This window comes from Ictidomys tridecemlineatus, unplaced genomic scaffold, assembly GCF_052094955.1.
Source record: "Ictidomys tridecemlineatus isolate mIctTri1 unplaced genomic scaffold, mIctTri1.hap1 Scaffold_693, whole genome shotgun sequence".
Classification (NCBI taxonomy): domain Eukaryota; kingdom Metazoa; phylum Chordata; class Mammalia; order Rodentia; family Sciuridae; genus Ictidomys; species Ictidomys tridecemlineatus.
Genome location: NW_027524919.1, coordinates 78 through 25943, shown reverse-complemented (window position 1 = coordinate 25943; position 25866 = coordinate 78). Strand labels below are relative to the sequence as shown.

At 35.2% G+C, this 25866-nt stretch overlaps 1 protein-coding gene and 1 non-coding gene across 3 annotated transcripts in view; one reads left to right on the top strand and one right to left on the bottom strand.

Annotated features, from left to right (window-relative positions):
* LOC144374432 (transport and Golgi organization protein 1 homolog) overlaps positions 1-25501 on the top strand; it is a 33259-nt gene extending 7758 nt beyond the window's left edge. Inside the window, exons 2-14 of one of the 2 annotated variants that reach the window (XM_078037270.1) lie at positions 1106-1242; positions 17394-17525; positions 19803-19824; positions 20745-20833; positions 21070-21147; positions 21235-21345; positions 22567-22638; positions 22818-22922; positions 23566-23691; positions 23789-23894; positions 24921-24976; positions 25065-25155; positions 25327-25501. In XM_078037270.1, the coding sequence (XP_077893396.1) occupies positions 1240-1242; positions 17394-17525; positions 19803-19824; positions 20745-20833; positions 21070-21147; positions 21235-21345; positions 22567-22638; positions 22818-22922; positions 23566-23691; positions 23789-23894; positions 24921-24976; positions 25065-25155; positions 25327-25469 (1134 nt within the window). In that variant the 5' untranslated portion in view covers positions 1106-1239 and the 3' untranslated portion in view covers positions 25470-25501. Of the gene's footprint in view, positions 1-1105; positions 1243-16011; positions 16316-17393; positions 17526-19802; positions 19825-20744; positions 20834-21069; positions 21148-21234; positions 21346-22566; positions 22639-22817; positions 22923-23565; positions 23692-23788; positions 23895-24920; positions 24977-25064; positions 25156-25326 lie in introns of those variants that run through there. The other variant, XM_078037269.1, reaches the window with a different exon arrangement.
* LOC144374435 (U6 spliceosomal RNA) lies at positions 4268-4373 on the bottom strand. The gene has a single exon (XR_013433833.1). It is a non-coding gene; the product is annotated as a U6 spliceosomal RNA (small nuclear RNA).
* Positions 25502-25866: the final 365 nt, after the last annotated feature.

The following is a 25866-nucleotide window of genomic DNA, read 5'->3' as shown; positions in this document are numbered from 1 at the left end:
TCCGTGGTGGCTCTTTGGGGCCGCATGGGGCTCCGATCCCCTGCCCCGTGGGCTGGGCTAGGGGGTCGTAGGATGACGGGTGGGGCGCAGGAGTGACAGAGCCTCAGGACCCTGCATGTGTCCCCTCCGGCTCTGCCGGCGCCTCAGCCAGCCCGCTCAGGTTGCTGAGATGCTGAGCCAATGGTGCAGACTTCACCAGCAGTCAAATTCATAGACCAATAGTGAATGGAGGGCCTGGGGTTGTAGCTCAGTGGTAGAGCGCTTGTCTAACATGTGAGGCACTGGGTTTGATTCTCAGCACTGCATACAGATAAATAAAATAAAGGTCCATCAAAAACTAAACTAAAAAAAATTAGGCAAAAGCTTAAAAAAATAGTAGTGAATGGGAATCTCAGGGTTGAGAAAGACCTTAGAAGCAACTGGTCCAACTTCTTAATAACTGCATGTTGGACTCCTGCTGTTTAATCAAACGTACCCCAGGTTGTAACTCATACTGAAATTCCACCCCTACAAGCTCTCAGTTCTTACTGGAATTCTACCTCATTCACAGAGCCTCAATGCAGGTCTGTATCCAATTCCCTTTAGTCTCTCTTGATATTACTGTGTTCTTTTTAAATAGCTGTCATCTGTCCATTCAATAAATAATTGTTGAGTATCTCTGCCAGGTGCCAGATACTGTGTTAAGCCTTGGCTTATTCCACCTGCAAATCTGCAAACCAAGACTCCCTCTCTTTCAGCTTTCCTAAAATTTTAAACACAAGGTTTCACCAGCACTAAATCCATGTTTGTTGAATGTGACCCTGGTCTATATATCTCTGGTTTTAAATTTTCCCTTGAGTAAATATTGTTCTGGTAGCAGTTGTATGGCCATGGAAGTAGTGGAGAGTAGACTGGAGATTGTTCATTTTATAACTGAAGGGTCTAATAGCTCTAATTAGGATTTTGAAGTTTTCTTCTCTGTGTTATTTGTCTTTAGGAGAGCCAAATATTCCAGGCACTGTGACTCATATATTTAGTGAAACACTCGATGAATATTGAAACTGAAGAGAGACAATTGTTATTCTATAGCATAAAATAAAATAGCCATTTCCCCTTTCAATTTTAGAGCTACTTATAACAGAAGGTACTCCTGTTGATGCTGCTGATACAGAAAACCAACTAGAGATAAAGGTGGAAGAGCCAGAAGATGCCACCACCATACTTTTCTTGTTACATTCATTCTTGCTTTATTTGTCTAAGATGGTAAGTTTGACATAGTTTCTTCAATTAGAATGTTGATTATTTATTAGTTTTTAAGTGGCTTCTGGTCATGAAGTGAAGAACTTAAAATGTCTTTATGAAAATTACTCCTGATCCTTTGAGTAGATAGCTCCTGAAACAAAAGCCATAGGGGTGTGGCTTTAATGGCTACTTGGTTTAGCACATGAGGAAGATTTGCTGTCTACCAAGGCTGGACATTTGCACACCTATAAAAACTTGGTTCTTCCCCTCAGAACCTTTCATTCTGGCAGGGAGATAACAGCATTCACTTGAAACACAGTAAGATAATGGCAGAAAGAGAGGTATTTATTCGATGGTAGAACATTATTGTCCATAAATGCATTTATTATGGTTGGAAGGGTGATCAATAAGGTCAGAAAGTGGTTGAGATGTGTTTGAAGCACAGGCAAAGGGCAAACAGGAGTCTGACATGTGGTTTGTTGTTGATTAGACAGGATGGGGTGGTGGGGGAAGCTGGCAGTCAGAAGAAATGTGTTCAGAGAAATGGAAACATGAAGAAAGGATATTTGGGGAGGGCAGGAGAATGTGAATAGTTGGTGTTGTAAAGTGTGAAGTTGGAGGGGGATGGGCCTGTTGGAGAGGCCAGCAAATCTTAACTGAAGTCATGAGCCAAAGTAGCATTAGACCATTAATAGTGGGGATCCTTAGAAAGTTTTAAGAATGCAAAGGAATTAGGTTAGATCTGTTTCTTAGAAAGAGTCACTTAAGGCTGATCTTTCTAAAGAAAATCATGATTCAAACAAGACATTTAATCTGTCTAGAAGCTTATCTAAGCATTTTAGGACTTACCTCCCCCCCATTGGTATTTGTTGATATTGGACTTTTAGAATTTAATTATAGGAATGAGAAAGCTTTTAGAGGTTGGAGGTCCTAGGGCCTTTGTGACAGTAATCCTCCTCAACTGAAGTTGTTTCCTGTAGATTGTGTTATTTCAAGGCTTGTGTAAGAAAGATGATGTTGTTGTTTTCCTTGTAAAATGTATAGATTTTGAAGCCAGGTAGATGTGGTTTCAAATCCCAAGGTTATCATTTAGAAGTTTGGGCAAATAACTAAACTTTTGAAAAAAGTTTTCCTCATCTGAAAAATGTAGATAATGCTTACTCCAATCATAAGAATTAAATGATTTGACAAGGTAAAATGTCTGGTGAGGTGTCTGGCATTTTGAAGGGTTTTACCCCTATGCACCCCCTAATTCTCATGTAGGCAGTCAGAAGGTGGTATAAATCAATGAATACCTGGGGAGGAAAGACAACCAGGGTGGAAAAGATGTGGTGGGGAGAAACAAATCATTTTTCAGTTGGCTCCATGTTTGTTCATGATGGTGGCAGCCACCTGGGTAAGGGGTATGTACAAGCCAGGCAGTTAGAATAATGATATTTCCAGTGATTAAAGCAGTCTTCCACAGTCATAATTTGATTATCAGAATGAATCAGCATCACTTGGAAAGTTAACAGCCTCACGATATGGAAAGGATTTCTTTATTCATATTTTTAGGTATGCACAGAGCCCTCCTCTAGGTCTAGGTCGGGAGACACGAATGTGGTGCAGGTGTGTCAGTGATTGTACGGTGATAGGTAAGACATAGACGTGAGTGGCAAAGAAGAGGCACAATGTTAAAAGACTGATTTGAAAGGAGATTTCAAAAAGGCATTTTGATGGCCCAGTATGTACAGGACATTGTGTGAGGACTAAAAGAGTCTAACAGGTGTAAGGCATGATTGTGATTTTTGAAAGCCTTAAGAAAAGGACTTAACAAATATATGCAAAAATTATGAACAAATCAATGTAAAATCTTAAACAAGTAGTATGATATCTGATAGGACTGGAGAGTAATAGGCTCTGATGTGTTTGGGAGATGTGCACCAATCGGGTTCATTGATCAATGGAATCTTAGTAGAATCTTAGTGTTAGAAGAAACCTTGGAAGGCTGTTAGTCTAGTTTCTCACTCATTGCTGTTATTTTCTTTACTGTGGCCCTGACGAGTAGTTATGAGGCCTGTACACCAGTATTTCCTAGCATGAGTCACTCTCTTACAAGGCTATATGTTCTTCTGTTGTCTAGTTCATCCTTGTATTGACTCCAAATTTTCCTCCACATGATTTCCTCTATAAAACTGAATTCTTTTCTACATAGAAATCCTTTAAATATTTGAAGTTATATCTTAATTTAAAAATTATTTTTAGTATTTTTATCATGGAAACTTTCAAATAAGAGCAGAGAGAATAGTAGGGGACTATAGGTAACCATAACATACTGTACATTTTAGAATACTAGAAGAAAAGGTTGTGAAAGTTTTACCATAGAGAAATGATGTTTGAGGAGGTAGATATATTTAACTGATTTAAACGTTACATAGTGTAATCATGCATCAAAATGTCATGTTACCTACTTCAATAATTATAATGTTTGTTTCTATGTACTAGTTAAAAAATAAATTTAATTAGAAAAGCTTTAAAGAAAAGCACAGAGAATAGTATAATGAACCCACGGGCCATCACCCAACTTAACAGTAATTCCTTGATAGCCAATATCAGTGAGTTTTCTTTAATTTGTTCTAATTGGTTATACATGATAGCAGAATGCATTTCGATTCATTGTATATAAATGGAACAAAACTTTTCCTAGTTGTACACAACACATTTGTATTCCGACATGTACCTCGGGTAATAAGGTTTATCTCATTCCACCATCTTTCCTATCCCTATGCCCCCTCACCTGTCCTACCTCCCCTTTGCCCAGTCAAAGTTCCTCCATTCTTTCCATGCCTCTTACCACCCACCTTACCCCCATTATGGGTCAGCATCCACTTTCAGAGAGAACATACAGCTTTTGGTTTTTGGGATTGGCTTACTTCCCTTAACCTGATATTCCCATTCACCCGCAGATGCCATAATTTTTTTCTCTTTTAATGCTATAAGTAATATTCCATTTCATATATGTACCACAGTTTCTTTATCCATTCATCTGTTGAAGGGTTGGTTCCACAAAACTATGGAATGCTTCACAAATGTGGGTGTCACCTTGTTCAGGGACCATGCTAATTTTTTCTGTATTGTTCCAATTTTAGTATATGTGCTGCCAAAGCAAGCACACTCTGAGTTTTAACAAATGTAGATACCCATGTAAAAACTACCATAATCAAGATATAGAACAGTTTTTTCACTAGAAAAGGGGTTTCCTTGGGATCCTTCCCGGTGAGTTCCTTCACCACCTGTTCCAGGCAACCACTGATAACTTTTTTTTTTTAAACTATAGATTCATTTTTCCTACAGTACTATTTCATATATATGCCACTATAAATGGACTCATATCTAGGAGTGCAATTGCCTCCTACGTTTAATGTATGTTTTTATCTTATGTGATACTGTCAAGCCATGCTAAAAAATGACCACAATCATTTTATACTTCCACCAGCAATTTAGGAGACTTCCACTTGACTTCATCTTCACTAGCACTTGGGCCATTCTAGTGGGTATGTCTTTGTGAGTTTATTTCCTGATAATTAATGATATTGAGTGAACTTTTTTTTTCTTTTGAGATAGGGTCTCACTAACTTGCTTAGGCCCTTGATAAGTTGCCAGCCTCAAACTTGGGATCCTCCTGCCTCAACCTTCTGAGTTGCTGGGATTACAGACATGTGCCATGATGCCTGGATCAAATACTTCTTCATGAGCTTGTTGACCATACTGTTTTTGTATGTCAACTCTCTCTGGCTAGCTGGAATCCAGACTTCTCCCAGCTCAGTGCCAACTGTGGGATTGGTTAGCTTATAGTTGTTCTTGGCCCTCGCAGGTACTGCTTAGAATGTAGCCCCAAACTGAAGACCACCTCCATGCAGATTTCTGGAACTCTCTTTCTTTGTGGCTCCCATCTTTCTGGTAGTTTTCTCTACATATTTTTGGCTGCTTAATCTCCTGGAACTCTGGTCTCTCTCTCCTCAGTGAGACTGTTATGCCCTATTTGGGTTCCCCTTCCTAAACTGAGGTCTAGAGGGTGCCTCCAGGTAGAATGCTCATCTATTTGTTCTCTTGCTCTTAGGGGTGACAGTTGCATGTCCCTTGTGGCTTTCTATCTGAAAAATAGCTCTTTAAAAATATATTTTGACTGGGCATGGTGGCACATGCCTTAATCCTAGTGGCTTGGGAGGCTGAGACAGGAGGATCATGAGTTCAAAGCCAAAAGTGAGGTGCTAAGTAACTCAGTGAGACCCTGTCTCTAAATAAAATACAAAATGGGGCTGAGACTAGGGATGTGGCTCAGTGATCAAGTGCTTCTGAGTTTAATCCCTGGTACCAAAAATATATATATATATATATTCCAACTTTCTGGTTGCTTTCAGTGGGAGAACAAGTCTCATATAAGTTACTCTCTATTGATTTATCCTTTTGTTGTAACTTTTTGCGATAATTGAAAAAAATATGTTTGTGGGACTTCTAGGATATATTGTAGTTTTGGTGAATAAATGACATCCCCCTGGTACAACAATTTAACCTGTTTTCTCTATTGCCTTTTTTTTGTTTGTTTGTTTGGTGGTGTTGGGGATTGAACCTCGGGCTCCATGCATTCTAGGCAAGTGCTGAGCTAACAACCTCAGCCTTTCTCTGTTGCTTTATATTTCTTGGAAATTGGTAGTCAGGTTTAGGTTCAATTCTGTTTCTTATGAAAACTTAATAAAATATTGCATTGACATCTGCATGTCCTCTCCTTTGATGTTGACTACTAGTCAACAGTGACCTTGGTGAGATTTGTTAATATATTACAGGTTGCAAAATAGCAATGGTCTGAGTTGCTGGGATTTTTCTTTCTTCATTTAAAGGCTGGGATGCCTATACAAATAAAAATTTATGATTGATTATTCTTTCTTTCTTTTTTTTTTTTGTACTGGGGATTAAACTCAGGGGCACTTGGCTAGTGAGCCATATCCCCAGCCTTATTTTGTATTTTATTTATATACAGGGTCTCACTGAGTTGCTTAGCAATTCGCTTTTGCTGAGGCTGACTTTGAACTTGCTATCTTCCCTCCTCAGCCTCCCGAACTACTGGGATTACAAGTGTGTGCCACGGCGCCTGGCTATGATTGATTATTCTTTACACAGATATTTGGTTTGTATAGTTAAGGCAGGAGATAAACATTTGATTCCTTTTCTTCATTACTTTTCAGAATAGTAAGGTGGTATTCTAGCATTATCAAATGATACCCAAAGGGGCTTTTGAAATCTTTTTAACTTTTATTTAAGATTCAATATGATGTCATGCATTTAAAAATATTTGGTGTGTTTAATCCAGTTAGGAATAGTAATTGTTCTTACCTGATGCTCAATTTCTCCCCCTTTTGCCTTGTAGAAGCCTCTTTATCTTGGCTCCTGGGACCCTTTGCCACCACCTAGTGGTCATTGTTACCTATTTCCCTTGCTTTTGAACTATGAGATATTCCAAGTTCATCTTAAACATTCCCTGTCCAGACCTTGAAGGAACTATTTCTCTAAAAGAACTTTAGTTCCTTTCAATAGGAAATGATATTTAGAGGCTACATTCCAAGTACTAGGATTGCTTATTGCTCAAATTGACTGTCATTTGTAGGCCTTTTTAGTGAACAAAGCTCAGAAATACGTGGGGATTTTTCATCATGTCATTTAGATAATTCCCATGAAAATTCAGGAGAGATTTTACTTCACTTCATCTATCTTAGATTTGTGTTTTCTTTCTCTGATGTTGGAGTTCCAGTTTTCAATGACATCAGTATAATTGTTTACAGTCTTGTGCCACTTAATGACATTTTGGTCATTAGTGCATAATAATGGAGCTAAAAAATTCTTGTCACCTAGTATTTTAATATCTTTTTTGTGTTTTGATATGTTTAGATATATAAACATTTACAACGTTACAATTGTCTACAGAATTCAGTATAATAATATCTTATAGGTTTTTATCCCCAAAGCGATGATATACCATATATGAATACCTACGTGTGGAAATGGCTATATTTTCTAGGTTTGTATAAGTATGCTCAATGATGTTTACATGCTGAAATTGCCTAAGATGTGTTTCTCAGAATTTATTCTCATCATTAAGCAACATAAGACTATATTTATGTTATTTAAAATACTTTCAGGAATGTATTCCTGAAATGAAATTCTCTTGTCTTTAAGCTATATCCCACTAAGGTATGTTTGAACTAATTCATTTCTGTGGTTTGTCACCAACTTGATGTCACAGGTTGTTTCATTTTTGCTTTCAATATTTAGGTATTACTTTTTAAAGATTTTTTTGTTTATTTTACAATTATTTAAATATTTAGAAGAGCCAAAGTTAATTTGTAAAAATAAGTTGTTTCTGTTTTCTAGTACTGGTGATTGAACCCAGGGCTCCTATCCACTGAGCCACATACCTAGCCTCTTTATTTTTTATTTAGAGATAGTTCTCACTAAATTGCGTAGGGACTTGCTAAGTTGCTGAGGCTAGCTTTGAACTTGTGATTCTCCTGCCTGATTTTGAAAGAATTCTAGCTTTTGTCCCAGTTCTGTCTACCCTGATGTTACTCTCTTTTATAGTTAACTTTTAAAATTTATTTCATTATGTATTCTGCTATTAAAAAAATAAGCAAAGGAGAAAAGGGATATGTAGCTCAGTGGTAGAGCACTTGCCTACCATACATGAGGCCATGTGTTCAATCCCCAGCACCATAAAAAGAAAAAGAAAAGCAAATGATTTTTACATCTAGCTATGATAGCTTTATATAGGTACTGGCTTCACCTTCCCAACTGAAACAACTAAAATAAATATGAAAAAAAAACCCACAAACAGATAAAATTTGAAGATCCAGCAACATTGAAGATCAAGCAACAAAGAATGATTCTGGAAACATAAGGAACAAATGCTGTGAGCTCTTTAGTTGTCCCAGCTTTTACTATGTTAAGAGATTCCCAAGCCATGACAAAGAAGGGAAAGTCAGGCAGAACCAGAGGATACCATGAATTGAGAGATGGTGCTGAGATTCCAGGAAAACCGAAGTGACTAGAATTCACAGGGTGGAGTACCAAAAGAAGGTTGCTACATTGAGAGACAATTCTGGAAATCTGTGAAAGGCTCTCTGAGTGTTCAGCAGGGTATTGATCTGCACATAAGTGTGATGAAACTGCTTAGCAAGTCAGAGAAACAATCTTAAGTGATTAGAAGGAACAGGTCCTAACACAGGGACCAGAATAGCACCTGGAAAAAACTATCTAAGGAAGTTGGGTAGAATAATCAGAAGGGTGTTACCTCGGACTGACTATTACAATTTATGTCATACCTAGCAAATATTCAGACCCAAGAGAATCAAATTGTTTCCAGTAATTTAATTGTATACAAAATATTAAGAATAGTAATTCGTAATGTATGGCATCGAATCAAAGCTTACCAGGCATGCAAAGAAGCAAGAAAAATACAATCCACAATGATGAGGAGAAGAATCATCCAATCAAAGCCAACCGAGAACTGCCGGAGATGTTAGAATGAGGTAATGGCATTTTTTAAAAAGTTATTACTACTATATTTCGTGTGTTAAAAAGGTAAAAAGAGATATAGAAGATATATTTTAAGAAAATCAGACTTCTAGAGTTGAAAATATATGATAAACACAGTGGATGGGATTAATGTCAGAATAAGCATTGTGATGAAACTGTTAGTGAACTTGAGGACATAACAGGAGAAGTACCCCAAATGAAACACAGGGAAAATTTCTTCTGTTAAAGAAAAGTGAACCAGAGCATCAGTGAGCTGTGGGACAGTTTCAAGTTGAGCGTTGAGAGGTATTCAGAAAAATATTTTAAGAAATGATGGCCAAAAATTTTCAAAAATTTGTGAAAACTGTACATCTGCAGATCCAAGATATTAAAAGGAACTAGAGTACAAAAAGCATGAATAAAGCTATATCAAGGTATATTATATCATAAATAAATTGCTCAAAACCAGTGATAAAGAGCAATCTTAGCAGTTAGAGAAAACATTTATGTAGAGAAGAACTAAGGATGACATCAGATTTCTTGTCAGAAATTAGGCATAAGAGAATATAGTGGAGTGATACCTTTAATATATTTGAAGAGTAATAATGTTGGCCGATAATATCATGCCCAGTGAAATATCTTTCTAAAATGAAGACTTGTACTGACATACAAGCTGAAAGAATTCACCCTACACTTGCACCAAGACAGCAGATGGAAATAATGGAATAAAGGAGTAAAGAACACTGAAAATGGTGACTGTATGCATAAATATTTAAAATAATTTTTCTTATTTGAACATTTTAAAAAGTCATTGACTGTTTAAAGACAAATATCAGTGTAGTATGGGATTTAGAAAACATGTAAAGTAAAATACATGACAACAGTATAAATCTCAGAAGGGTAGTAATTATTGTAACGTTCTTATTGAATATGTGAAGTAATACAGTATCATCTGAAGGTAGATTGTGACAAATTAAAGATGTACATTCTAAACCCTGAAGCACTAAGATTAGAAAACAGAGTTATAGCTTAATAAGCCAATAGAGGAATCACTAAAAATACCGATAGTGGTATTTCTGCAAAAGAAGACAGAAAGAAAAGAAAAAGAACAAAGAACAGAAGGAACAAATAGAAGATTATATTAAGCTTACACCTATGCACAGCAGTAATCCTATTAAGTGGAAAGTATCTAAATACATCAGTTAAAAACAGAGATTGTCATATTGCCTAAAGAAGCAAGACCCAAATAGATGTCTAAGGGAGTAACACTGTAAATAGACACAAAGAAGTCAAAATTAGAATGATTGAAAAAGGTATCTCATGTTAAACACTAGTGAAAGGAAATCTGGAGTAGCTACATTAAACCAAAAGAGGTTGTGGGGCAAAATATATCATCGGGACTCAAGAAAGTTATTTCCTAATGATAAAGGAATCAGTCAAGATTATATAATAAACTTAAATGCTTGTACTTTTAATATTAGACCTTCAAAATACATGAAGTATAAAAATTGATAGAATTATGAGGAAAATGATGAATCCTATAGATTACATTTAGAGATTTCAATATCCTCTCCTCAGCAATTGGCAGAAAATGAAAAATAAAAGTAAGATTGTAGAAAGTGTGAATGACATAATCAATCCATCCATTTGAAATTAATTGACGTTTATAGAAAACTCCCAAGGAGCTTAGTGCACATGGAACATTTATCAAGATAAACTGTATTCTGGATCTTAAAAAAATTATCAGTAAATATAAAAGTATTCAAAGTCAGGCAAAGCTTGTTCTCTGAACACAATAAAATGAGAAATCAATAATGGAAAAATCTGGAAATTTCTCAAATATTTGAAAACTTTAGTGCCAGACTGCTAAATATATATATATATATATATATATATATATATATAAATGAACAACACAGTACATTTATTTTTATGTGGTGCTGGGGATCGAACCCAGTGCCTCACACATGTGAGGCAAGCACTTTACCACTCAGCTACAACCTTAGCCCCCACTGCTAAATAATTTTTGAGTCAAATAAATCAGAGAAGAAATTCATATTTTGAGTTCAATAAAACTGAAAACAACATATCCATTTGTGCAATGTCACTAAAGCGTTATTGGAAAATTTATAGCACTACCAGGCCCAAGATAGCTTTATTGAAAAAGAAGTCTCCAGTCATTGACTTTAGTTCCTACTATGAGAAACTAGAAAAGGAAAAATAAGTTAATCTCCAAGTAAGCAAGAAAAAAAGATATAATAAAGACTATAAGTCAGTAAAATTTTAAAAAAGGAAAATAAGAGAAAATCAATGAAACCCAAAGCTAGTTCTTTAAGATGAATAAAATTGATCAACATCTAGTGAGGGAAATAAAAGAGGAGACACAGATTACCAATATCCGCAATCAGAGAAGAGATATAACTACAGATTTCACAGATACTAGACTGATAATGGGGATATTATGAACAGTTTATGTTAATTAACTTGACAATTTAGATGAAATGAAGAAATTCTATTTAAGCCACAAATTGCAAAAGTTCACTCAAGAAAAACAGACAACTTCATAAACCTTGTTGACTATTAAAGAAATTGAAGGTATAGGTAAAAACCTTTCTACAAAGAAAAAAATATAAGACCCAGATAGCTTTATTGGTGATCCAATTCCTGTAAGGGAGAAATGATACTAATTCCTAATAGTATTAGTAATACTAAACCCTTGTAGAATATTAAAGCAAGGAAATATTTCTCCTATGAAGCCAGTGTTATCACTACACCAAACCAAGTCAAAGATATAACAAGAAAAGAAAATCACATACCTCTCAAGAGATCTCCAATGAATCTGTACAGAAATTCTAAACAAAAATTTAAGTCAAATACAACAATATGTAAAAGGAAAATACATCATAGACAAAAACTAGACTGATGATGGGGATTTATGTCAAGAATCCAAAATTTATTTAACATTTGAAAATCAATGAAATTTACCACATTGATGTACCTAAAAGCACAATCTTTGTGTTTAGCTCAAGAGATACAAAACAAGCATTTAAAAAATATAGCAGAGGGGGGAAATGTTGGGGAGTAATATTGGCCAAATTATATTGTTATTTTGTGTGCATGTACAAGTAGGTGACAATAAATCCCATCGACATGTAAAAAAAAAATCAGCCCTGATTATTATTTAAAAAATTTTTTTAGATGTTGATTGACTTTTATTTTATTCACTTATTTATATGCGGTGTGGAGAATCGAACCCATTGCCTCACACATGCTAGGCAAGTGCTCTACCACTGAGTATCAACCCCAGCCCCTCAGCATTGATTATTGATGTAGAAAAACAAACAACAAACTAGGAATAGAAGGGAGCTTAAAATATCCTCTGAAAAAATGCAGCTAACCTCATACTTAATGGTTGATAATTGAATACTTTTCCCCAAGATCAGAAACCAAACAGAGATGTCCACTCTCATTACATCTATTTAGCATTGTACTGGGGTGCAGTAAGGAAATAGCTAGTATACTAAGGCAAGAAAAAGAAATAAAATGCACTCAGATTGGAAAGGAAGAAATAAAATTCTCTTTATTTTCAGATAACATGAATATATATAGATACAATCTGGTATGATCTAGAAAAAAGCTATTGTAAGGTTGACAGATAATATTTACATCTAAAAGCAATTATATTTTCTATATATTAACAATGAATAATTAGAAATTGAAATTTTAAAGATTTCCGTGTACAATAGAATAAAAATATGAAGTATTTAAACATTAACGTGGCAAAAACTAAAATGTATATATTAAAAACTATAAAATATTGCTGATAGAAATTAAAGAGAACCTAAATGGAGAGATATACCTAATTTATGAGTCAGAAGACTAAGGTGTCCATTCATCCCAGTTTAATCACCAGAGTCAACATTATTCCAATCAAAATTCCTGCAGAGTTTTGTAGAAAATGACAAGCTGATTGCAACAGACCTAGAATACGTGGCTTCAAGACTTAATCTAGGGCTGGGGATGTAGCTCAGTGGTAGAGCACTTGCCTAGCATATGCAAGGTCCTGTGTTCAATCCCTAGTACCATACGAAGAGGAAAAAAAGAAAAAAAAATATTCTAAAGCTACAGTAATCAGGATTGCAGACAAAACATTGGAACAGAGCCAAGAATTCAGAGATAGATACACAATATATATGGCAACAGTCATTGACAAAGATGGAAAGACAAGTAGAGAATGGAAAGTTTTTTCAGCAAATGGTACTGAAATTACTGCATATTTATATGCAAAATATTGATCCATGCCTTGCATTAGACACCTGAATTAACTCACAGAGTTAAATATTAAACTCAAAACTACAAAACCTCTAGGAAAAAAATAAGAGAAAAATTTTTGTTGAACTTAGGTTTGGCAAAGATTTCTTAAATTTGACAACAAAAGCATTAAAAAGGATTTGACAATGTGGGATTCATCAAACTAAAACCTCTGTAATTCAAAATACACTTTGAAGTGAATGAAATAGACAAAACACAAGCTGGGAGGAAATTACTGTAAAGCATTTATCAAGACTTGCATCAAGAATATATGAAGAACTCTTAGAACTCATTAGAAAAAATATAGTCCTGTAAAATAACACTTCATCAAAGAAGATAAACAGATAGTAAATAAAGACATTAAAAATGCTTGACATAATTATCAGGGAAATGCAATTTTGAAGCATAAGAGTTACCACTACACACTTATTAAATATCTAATATTAAAGACAATTGTGCTGAGTGGTTGGAGATGGAGGAACTGGATGGGTACACAGCTGGTGGGGATATAAAGTGGTAGAATCACCTTCTTAAAAAGGTAAACATATACCAGTCATATCCAACCATTCTTTTCCAAAGAAAAGATAAGTTATATAGCAATAGGAGGAATTTTATATTTGTAAAAGCCCCAAACTGGAAAAAAATCCAAATGTCTATCAATAGATGATAGACAAATTGTGGTATGTACATATAATGAAATGCTACTCAGCAATAAAAATAGATGATAGATAAACTGATGTAGATGAATCTCAAATTATGCTGAATAAGAGAAGCCATAGAAAATACATTATCCCATACACATAAAACTTGAGGAATACAAAGCAATCTATTAAGATAGACATTTTGCTGGAGGAATGGGAAAGTGGGGGGCAAGAAGGAAGGGTGACAAAGGGCAGAATTACCTAGAGAATGAGAATATTTTTGGAAGTAAAGGATGTGTATATTATCTTGATTATAATGGTAATTTCATAATTTCATGTTAAAATTTATCAAATTGCACACTTTACATACATGTAATTTATTGCATGTCAATTTTACCTCAAAGCTATAAGAAATAATATACTCATCTTTTTTCACTTTCTAAGATACAAATAGTATTCTACAAATATTTTTCTCTACTTCATTTTAAAAATATATATTCTGGAAACCAGCTCTTAGCAGTATTTAAAATTATTTTCTTTCTTCTTTGGTTTATTCAACAACTTTCATTGATGACGGTTGTTTCAGCCTTTTGTGACCATCTTGTATTATTATAATTAATGCTTGAATAACATAGTTTTGTAAATACAAGTTTTAAACATTTGTTGTTGTATTCCCAGTATCTTTAGAAGTTAGGGCTGGGGGACTATAGCTCAGCAGTAGAGCACTTGCCCTAGATACCCTTCCCCAGCACTGAAAAAGTTAAAAAAAAAAAAAGTGCGATTGTTGAGTTAATAGGTAAATATATAAGCAGTTTTGGGAGATGTTGCCAAATCTCATTCATAAGGGTTGTATCATTTTGTATACTTATCTGAGAATTTGTATTCCCCCACATTCTCTCACCTACTGAGTATGTTGTCAAACGTTTGGATCTTGCCAAGGCAAGTGAGAAATGGTATCTTGGTGTGGTTTAATTTGTATTTTGTTCATTATGAGCTAAGCAGAGCATGTTTCCATATGTTATAGCTATTTGCATTTCTTTTCCTGAGATCTGTTTATTTCTTCAGCCCATTTTTGTATAGGTTTGCTGGCCATTTTATTTATAATGTTCTTTATATTTCAGGAACATGATTCTTTGGACAATAATAGGTTGCAAATATTTTTTCTCAGGTTGTCATGGTCAAACTGCGCGCGCGCGTGTGTGTGTGTGTGTGTGTGTGTGTGTGTGTGTGTAGCAGGTTTAGATACAGCCAGGAAAGATTTTTTCAATGAGGCAGGTTTTGCCCACTCATAATACATAGAAAATTTCACCCAATATTTTCTAGTACTTGTTTATTTTCTATTTTTACATTCATGTTTCTTATCCATTTGTAGTTTATCTTTTGAATAAGTAGAGAAAAATCCAATTTTATAATTTTCCATGTGGTAACGCTACTTATTAGAAAGTCTATTTTCCCCAAACTAACTTTTATTGTACCCCAAATGTCCAGTTGGTTCTGTTTCTGGATTCTCTATTCTGTCCCACAATCTCTATGTATTCTTGGGCTTGGACGAGGGTACATGAATTAATTATATAGTCTGCCCTCCCTGTACCCTTCATTGCTCTTCTTTTTCAGTGCTTTCCTGCTTATTCTTGTTCTTTTGAATTGACTATATTCAACTTGACGACAGATTTTTAAAGATCCACAGATGTTCATTCCCTCCCCAAGTTAAACGTCCCCAGTTTCTTCAATTTTTAGCACGTGCTTTTCGGGGGCTATTCATGATTCTGTTCTTTTCCACAAGTCATGCAACCTTAAAATGTGGCATCCAGAAATGAAGCCACCGGAGTGGGGTGATAATGACATGATTCCTTAGGGTAAGGCTTTTTAAAAAGAGTGTCATCCACAATTGGAGAAAGTAACAGGACTGGATTGAGCAGGGAAGGAAAGCCCAGTCCAAGCAGTAGTCCTTTAGAAGGGAGCAGGAGAAGCTTCTCCTCTTCTGTCTGCACTTTTGGGGCAGGTACCTGGTGTCTCAACACGTTGACAAAAGGGTTTTGCTCTGGGAGGAGCTGGGAGGCCTGACTTTCTCCTTTTTCCTAGTCTCTGCCTATAATCCCCTTTTGCTAGTTCCCTGGCTTCCTCCAGGGCCTTCTAAATTGCTGGTCCTCTCCCAGTTCCGGGGACAGGTGAGCCTCTTTCCTTCTGGAGTCCTTTCATTTGGACTCTTCTGCTGGGCTCTCCTCGCACTGGGCTCCGCAGTTGGTTCTTTCCGCTCCCTGCCCGCCCCTCTGCATCCTCTGTCCTCTCACTGCTGTCGGCCCAGGGGCTTCCTCTGATGACGCGTTTTACTTGCGTTGGGCGGAAAGCGCCTGCGGTGGAGGAAGGCAAAGTTCACTCCCAGTACCCGCCCCCTTCGCTGGGTCCTACCGAAGTAGGAAACGGTGAAAGAGGGTCCTGTGCTGTTCTGCATGGAAGCGTTGCTTCCGCTCAGCTGTCCCTACACCATGGACTCAGTACCTGCCACTGTGCCTTCTGTCACTGCTTTCCCGGGGGACCCAGAGCTCCTGGGACCCCTGTCGGTGCTCTACGCAGCCCTCATTGCCAAGCTACTGGAGGTGACAGTCCCATTCCCAGGGAGGGACCCCAGCTCTAGCAGGCGGGTGGCTGAGTTCTGGCGGAGTTGGTGCACCGACGGAGAAATGGAGTGTGTCGGGCCCAAGGCAGGCAGGACTTGACTGTATTGTTAAGCGAGGCTGGTGAGAGTGTACTTGAGCTTTCCCCACTTGCACTTTTTTTTTTTTGATGGAATAGAGGTGACAACCTCATGGTATGTTCCGAAATGCAGCCAACAATCCAAACAGCTAAGGTTACTACAGGTGTTTTCCCTACGGAGACTGCTGGGGAATTGGGCCCAAGTGACAGTTATCTCCTATTACGTGTAGAGGGCGGTGAAAACAGGGAAGAGTAGGCAGGTGTTTACTGCACTGCCTTTGAGCAACCATTTAAAATTAGGCTTTGAATTTTATAGAAGGATGTTAAATTCAGAGAAGTTTAAGCCAGTTTTCAAGAGTTGTCTGAAATTACATGTCACTTATCTGTTTATATAAGAGTGGAATGGAAGTAAGATTTAAAATCTTATATCATCATTGTTTTTATTTGTTGCCATAAAATTAATTAGTTCTTTCATATATTTAAGTTTTTGTCTTAAATGAATTTTTTAAATTATAAAAACCAGGTTATCTAAGAGAAAAGAATGATCCAGAGGGATTCTAGCCAGGTGTTAGACAATGTGATGATATAGGGCCTGTTACAAACTGGAAATGTATGCTCAATTTAAAGTATTTAGATTCGGGCTGGGGTTGTGGTTCAGTGGTAGAGCGCTTGCCTAGCATACATGAGGCACTGGGTTGGATCCTCTGCACCATATAAAAACAAAACAATGTGTCCACCCTAAAACTAAAGATACATAAATAAATATTTTTTAAAAAAGTATTTAGATTCATTATACTTGAAAACACTGCAAGCCAACAAAAAATATGAGACTGCCAGTATCCTCTCTCTTGAAGAAGCTATTGGAAAATATTGAGGAGGTGGATTTCTGATGAGGAGGTTCGTTTAGAATTGCCATGATTCTTTGTGACTGTTTTGTTATAAATTTAAGGTTTCCCATTTCTTCTAATTTGTCTGTTTCAGCTGTTTACTACATTGCCTGATGATACTCAACCTGGGCCTGATTTTTATGGACTACCATGGAAGCCTGTAGTTTTCACTGTTTTCTTTGGGATTGTATCCTTTGTCATTTTCTTTTGGAGAACTGTTCTTGTTGTGAGTAAATTAACTTACTTATACCTCAGCACATAAGCACAAGGATTATTTTATATAGTCACTGCCCCCCCTTTTTTTTCTTTTTCAGTTGCTAAAACACAAATTAGTGGTTTAAGTCAAACTAACCTTATAAAATAATTTAGTGTGGGTGCAGTTGGTAGAACTGGTAATTCTTACAGCCATCCTGACCAGTAGTTTCATATGTATCAGAAGTCTTAAAAGTGGGATAAAAGATGGGATAGGTTAGATAAATATCCTTTTATGTAGCATATATGTCTAGTAATCTATCTTAAAGAAATAACTATGCTTTGAAGATTTTGGTAATGTTTTTCAATGGAACAGTGTATTAGATTGAAGACTTAGCACAACATAATTCATTTAGGGGTTATTGTATGTTCAATTAATGGAATAGTAGGCAGATGTATTTATTTCAAAGCTTTGAGGTACAGAAAATGCTCACAATTAAATGTGAAGTGGGAAAAAAAGCAGAAACTAAGATTTAAATGTTGATGAACTGTATGTTAATATAAACACATATAAACAGGGGGAAATGCTGCAAAGAAATACAGTAAAATGAGAAAAAGGAGATGAGATAATTTTTCCAGTCTTTTATATAAATTTTTCCCAGATTTTATGATTTGATCATATGTTCAGAAAATACCTTTTTATTTGGAAGTATAGATTATGTGTTGTCCAAAAATCCATTAAATGTTTTGTTCATTAAGTCTTTTTTTTTTTCCTGAGCAGAATTAGTCTATCTCTGTGTATATGTGTACATATATGTATAAGTGTGTGTGTGTGTGTGTGTGTGTGTGTGTGTGTGTGTGTGTGTATATATATGCGCTTATACATACTTATGTTTGTACTGTAGGTCATTCTGTTTCATAGTTATTTAACATAATTGGAAGAAAATTATTTTAGGTAAATGGACTTTGCATATGAAAAGCCTAACAGTTAAAGAGGCCAAAAGCATTGGATACAAATCTTTTCAAATCTGATTGTTCTTTTTCTGATTTCTTAATTATATCAGACATATCATTGTTAAGATAAGTTTCCTCTCCTTGTACAATTGAGTGTAAAATCTCTTAGAAAGTATTCCCTTCTTAAATAGAAGAATCGTTTGCCTGGATTCCTGTGAGGAATTTTCTAATCTCATTGAACTTTTTCTCAGCTAAAAGGAAAAAGGAAATAGAAGGATAAAGAGAAGGGAAAAACATGAAAACATTTTATATTTCTCTCTCTTGTTTCTTTCATTTCAAGAACCCTGGTACCTGTTTCTCTTTTCACTAGGTTATGTGGGATCTGGTTCCTAGCTTGTTGCTCCTCAGTTTCAGCATTTGACTTTGGAACTTTAGTCCTTACCTTAGATGACTGCTTTTATGCTACTTCCCATTTTCCTCTGTTGTCATTTTGAGTAAAAGGTTAGCAAGGCTATGACATTAAAGAAATGTTCATTTCTTTCTGTGTTGGAGTTTTCTGAATGCAATTTCCTATTACGAAGATCCCATGGATGATCCATGGACACATCTGAGTATCCCATCACCATTTATAACATTTGAAAGGACAAGTAATATGCTAAGTTACAAAGAAATTTAGTGATGTTTTAAAAAAAATTCTGCTTACGTTTTATTATCAGGTAGTTTATTGCTGTCTTTTGGAAATGATTGTTTTTGTCCTTTCCAGAATATGTTAATTGTCATTTCTCTTGTTGCTTGTGCATTTTCTTCTAGCAGTCTTCCCTTTCAGATTTCTTGCTATATATTTAGTGGTTTGCAGAAATAAGATGATGTAGCCTCTTAGTTTCTAAATTCAGCCAATAGCCAAATTTAAATTGGAGTTCTAAGATGTTTTCTGGTGAGTGAAAGTGGCATATCTTAGTACAAAGATTATGCCTTTAATATTGTTTCCTCAGATTCCTTTTGAATAGTCATTGTTTCTAGACTTTATCCTGGTTATTTAGAATTGTCAAGTAAATGATTTTGAGTACACACACACACACACACACACACACACACACACATACACACACACATATTTACTGTGAAATAAGGTGCATATCTTAGTGTTTTTATGTCAGAGGCTATTTATGAAATATCACTACCAATTAAATTTAAAAGGCTTGTTAACCTTTACTTATTTTTAATCCTATAAATTATTATCCTGAACCAGAATGTTATTAAATTCTCACTTGGTTATGATTCTGATTGTTGTTTTAGGAATGCTGTTTCTATTGAGCAGATGTTTGATATCAAATTTAATCTTTTTTCTCTCTTCTAGGTAAAAGATAGAGTATATCAAGGTAAATTTTTAGGTCTCTTAAACTTGTAATAACCCTTTGTATTGGTGTTTGATGTGTGTTTTATGTATGTTAGAAGTAGATACAGTGACTTTTAATGTCTATTATCTTTTTTACCTCCTGAAAATTTTACTGTTCCTAGGTTGCTAGCATGGATAATAGAGTAGATGATGATGGTTCCAACTCTGAGATAGGAGATAAAGAGGAGGAACAAATTGAGGATAGGGAGATGATAAGTTTTAATTTGGGGCAGATTAACTTTGAATATTGATATAATGCAGATGTATAACATTTGAAGAGTATTTCTATGCTAATGATTTAATCATGCATTAAGTAATTGAGTAGATAATTTAAAGAATGGTAATGTGAATCAGTATGTTTTCATTTCTGTTTTTCTTTGCAAAGAATTAAATGATTCCATTTTCTGAAAAGAAAGTGTTTTGAGAAGGGAGGAATATCAAGCTACAACACTTTACTGTATTTCCCATCTGTGAAATAAGCTTAAATTGAAATATCATTTTGGATGGGAGGGGTACCTGGGATTGAACTCTGGGGCACGCTACGGAGCACATCCCCAACCTCCTATATTTAGAGACCAAGTCTCACTTAGTTGCTTAGTGTCTTGCTCTTGCTGAGGCTGGCTTTGAACTTGGGATCCTTCTAGCTCAGCCTCCTGAGCCACTGGGATTACAGGTGTGTACCATTGCGCCCAGCAAAATATCATTGTTCTTATATTTTTCTTAAATTTTAATAATTTTTATACTCTTATTGCTAATAAGCATAGATTGCTTTTTAAAAGCATAATAGCTATGCTAAGAAGTATTTCCTCATAGTACCATATAACATGTCTTTGCTTTTAGTAGATTGAAATAATTGAATTTCATTTAGTGATTGTAATAATCTTGTATATTTCCCCCTTTTAGTCAATGAACAGCAAATTTCCAAAAAGGTGAACAATTTCATAAAAGAAAATGAAGAACTAATGCAGAAATTGTCAAATTATGAACAGAAGGTATAATTATTTTTTTGTTTCTTTCTCCCTTGGTTCTAGCTTGAATCATTTCTACCTGTTTTAATTTAAAAATCGTATTTTAAAATTTTTTTCATTATTTCCTACAAACCATCCAAATTCTAAGCAGTCATGTATTAAGTACTGCTTTCTTCTGGAAAGGGTCACTTGTCTGGAAGTAACTTGTATAGTAGCACTATAATTTGTGTATCTTAATTCTGAATGCTTTATTTGCATAGGTGAAGGAATCAAAGAAACAGGTTCAAGAAACAATGAAACAAAAAATGATTCTTTCTGATGAAACAACTAAATACAAGGTAAAAATCCCTTCTTTGGGGGGAATTACATTCTAAACTCAAAAGTAAATGTAATGAGTGAGTAATCTTGACACCTATTTTTTCCAGGATAAAATGAAGCTTCTTGAAAAAGCTAATGAACTTCTGGATGAGAGAGCTAAAAGTCTTCATGTTATGTTAGAATCTGAGAAAGAACAGAAAGCTAAGAATCAGGACTTGGTAAGAGTTTTGCTGCTAAGTGTTACTGCAATTTGGCTTTTGAAATATTTTGTAAAATTGGTTAAGTTAAACTTAGTCTAGCTGTTAACTAAAGTAAGATTAGGAGCCAAGGAAGTTGAACCCACTTCTGCCCATTTTGTGGAACTTTTAAGTACTGATACAACAAATTATTTTTATGGGCCTAGGAAATATTTTTATTCTCAACCTTGGATAATTTTCATATTGCTTTGCTCTGCCCTTGGAAACATGCAGAACAACTAAAAAACTATTGTCCAGTTGAACAGTATTTGTTTACTTTTTACTTGAAAGAGTAATGAATTAATCAATTTTCTGTACTTAAAAAAAAATTTATTTCATTTTCAATTCATGTTTCATTTTCAATTTCTATAAGTTTCTATAATTACATAAAAGTTGCAAAAGATAGTAGAGAGTGTGTTCTGAAATATCCTACCCCCAAGTAAGCTTGATCACCTAGCTGAGGTAGTATTTATCAGATTTCTCCACTGTAAAAATTCTTTCCAATCCTTTTCATATTGTATTCTTTGGAAGTACCATGCACAGCCCACAGTTAAAGTATGGAGAGTTACAAGCTCAGGATGCAGCTCATGGTAGAGCACTTGCCTAGCATACATGAGGCCCAGGATTCAATCCCAGGCATTGCAAACAAAGATTGCAGAGTTATATCCACTTCCTTAAGGAGCGGGTATATTTATAAGTTTTTTGGATTTCTTCTGTATGTGAGATTAGTCTATTCTTCCTTAAATTTTATCATTTTTTACTTCAGATAAGAAAATTTTAAAAATGATCTTGGGAAATTTTTTTCTCTATCACTAGAAAAAAATTACTAATTTGAACTGGTTTACTTGAAACAGTAATTAATTAGTTAATTTTCTATGCTTTAAAACATTTTATTTACTTATTGCATTATGATTTTCTATACTTTGACCTTTTTTTCTGGTTATCTCATAAACAGTAAGGTTGTGGATGCCATGAAATATTTATGACTTCATTTTCCCTCATCTCTTTCAGTTCTTGATTTTTTGCTTAGTCCAAAGCTGGATCCCCTGCATTTACCTGAAATGTAATGGGATGGCTTGACAAAAATTTTGTTGTGTTTATCTTTTTAGTATATATATGTGTGTGTACACACACACACACACATATATCAGTATTTCTACTGAAATCCTAATGCATATTTTGTGTTCTGTTTTCACCTGGCAGATAATGGAAAATAAGAAAACTATAAAGAAGCTTAAAGATGTCATTTCAGTGAATACTTCTGAACTTTCAGAGGTAAAGCTGCCAACTCTTGCTAACGGATATTAATACTACCTCTTAGTTTTGTTGCAGACCAAAAATTTGAGGTGTGCTAAAATGTGCAAAAAATGAGAACTGTATGATGTGTGGTTTGGGAAAGTATAACTTTGTTTTTTCTTTGGAATTAATTCACTAACTGTAGTGTTTTGCATTAGCTTCACATTGTCCTTAATGAAGCTAAGCTTCGTGAAAAGAAGGTGAAGTTGAAATGCTGTCAGCTTCAGAAAGAAAATACCATGCTTAAGAAGGAGAAAGAGCAGGTAAAGAAAATTTGATGTCATACATAATGTAAACTAGAGAAGTGAATATCATTATCTTGTATCTTTCTTGGATCTGTTTCTGAGGTAAGGAATTTTCATGTAGGACCTTTTCTAGATATGCAAAGTTTAAACAATGCTCCCCAAATTGAGTGCATATATATGGTCTCCATCTGTTTTGGATTTTTGGATTATTGCTTTTCTTATCAGATGTCAATCAGTTATTAACTTGCATAGCCTCAAAGAAACTTTTTAAACCAGAAAATTAAGTATTTTATGATCCTCTTTTGAGTAGTTACTGATTCACCGGCCAAGGGAAGATTACATGATAAGGAATCTAAATTTAGGAGACAGTCATATGTGCCCAGCCATTCCTGCTGGAGGTAAATTATTTGAATTGGCAGCAATTTTCTGGGGAATGCAATAAACAGGGTCAACTTCCTGATAGCTCTGATGTTCTTACTGCAGCTGTGAGAGTTGAGGCCACTCTGCCCTCTTCCTTAACCAAGGTCTCAACCTCCTCGATTGAGGGAGGCCACCGAGGAGTATGGCTCTGTATTTCTTTGTCTAAGTCTTGTAGTCCTGATGTATCCAGTGCAGAAACCCCTCCCTAACCCATAGGAATTCATGTGTTTTGACTTTTCAGTTGCAGCAGGAAGTAAAAGACTGGAGTACATCACACGCTGAGCTCAGTGAACAAATGAAATCATTTGAGAAGTCACAGAAAGATTTACAAGTAACGCTTAGTCTTAAAGATGATACTATTAATAATGTAAGTTTATACTCCAAATACATGTTTCATCTCATGAATTCTCCTGAAATCTTTGAATTAAAATCGAGAGTCTTCCAACCTTTTGCTTCTTTTCTAGGCTTTAACTAATTACATCACACAGTTGAATCGGTTACAATGTGAATCTGAATCTGAGGATCAAAGTCGAGATGAGTCAGATGAATTAACCAATGGAGAGTTAGCAGGTAAGATCAGTCTCAGGGAGGTTGAATCCTTTTTTGCTTTCCTGTCTTTAATTAAGTATACAGATGCCACTTTTCAGCTGGCTGAATTTCTTCTTAAGCTTCAGGGTTGTAGACACATATCACTGGATCTATAGATATGTCTGTTGCATTGGCAGAGGTGGGTTGCTGGGGTATAATGTAGCAATAGGCATGTGAAGAACACTTGACTTTTTCTATCCCATTGAAAACTAGTAAGTACACTGCAGCTACAATAGTCACATCCTATATCTCTAAGTATTGAACATTGTACAGTAAGAGAAATTTATTTCTTAACTTATGCAGATGATACTTGATTTTGATACTCATCATCTCTATGGCTCTGTGGTTTTAAGTCCACAGTCAGTCTTAAGAGTCCGGAGGTAGTTGGAACCATAAACTAAGGCTGTGAGAACAGAGGCTAGAGACTATCAGAAAGCTAGAGAGGGAGTGTAACAGTGTTTACTGATGAGGAAAATATTTCCAGATGTTTTCTCCCAAGTTGGATATTGCTTACATAGCAAGTATTTCAAACCACACCTGGTAGTAGATTCAGGGAGAAAATAGAGGATTGAATCTTTCTAAACAAGACACTTACTTGCCCAGGTGAAGATAGATCTGAGAGAGAAGAAAAGCTTTTATCTTACAAGAATAACATAGATAACATTTTAGTTGTGCAAACTAGAAATTCACCTTTTTTTAAAAAAAAAAAAAACAGACACAGTACTTTTATTTATTTTTATGCTGAGGATCAAACTCAGTGCCTCACACATGGTAGGTGAGCACTCTACCACTGAGCCACAACCCCAGTCTGAAATTCACCTCTTTCTTTTTTTTTTTAAATCTAAGCTTGCAATTCTTTTAAAAGTCATTAGTCTAATCAGTTTAATTATTTAATTGATTTTTTTTTCTTTCGGTGTTTGAACACAATCATTCTTTAGTTTGGGGAAGTTAGGAGAATATAGAGTTAAAAGTAAGGCAAGGAAAAGCTAAAAATCTTTTGTTTTTTAGGTGATCGGAATGAGAAGATCAAAGATCAAATTAAGCAGATGATGGATGTCTCTCGGGTATAGTTCTTTGTAAGAGTCCCATAGTGCCTGTGAATTCTTCCTGTGCCTCACTTTTAAGAATACCTCTCTTTTCTGCAATTTTTAGACACAAACTACAATATCAGTAGTTGAAGAGGATCTAAAACTTTTACAACTTAAGCAAAGCGCCTTGATGTCCACAATATGTAATCTAGAAGGTGGGTTCTTCTTGAGAAGAAATTGCCATGTTGAAAAGACTTAAAATTTTATTGGAAAGATAAAGAATGCCTTCTTGCTTTCATGCTTCTTACTTTTCTTGGCACTACTCCCTCAAACAAGTTCTTAAGTCCTTGTACACATATAGAGATAAGCTGTTTTATCCTTTACAGACCAAATAAAGAAATTAGAAAGTGACTGCAATTCACTACGGTCTTCTAAAGCTGAACTGGAAGAGGAATGCAAAACTCTTAGGCAGAAAGTGGAGATTTTAAATGAACTCTACCAGCAAAATGAGATGGCACTACAAAAGTAAGATTTTCATTGTTTGTTATTGTTATCACTGTGTGAACTAACAGATAATTTTATCTTTTCTTAAGATTATTTACAATTTTTTCTAGTTGTAATAAGTAGAGATTTGTCTTTTTTCTTTTGTGTTTTGTTTCCTATAAGTTGCATTTTTCTTTCCATCGTCAGTCTTAAGAGTCCTGAGGTAGTTGGAACCATAAACTAAGGCTGTGAGGACATCGTAATCAATTGTCAAATTCATATGAAGGCAGGAAGTGGTAAACTGGTATTAACAGTCACTGATGTGGAAATACCTCTCAAAAGATCTAGGCCCTTTCTATGATCCCACTATTTATTTTAATTACCTTTCATTGTGATCAGTTATGTAATTCTAATGTTTTGAACTTTTATCTCTAACTCTGGAC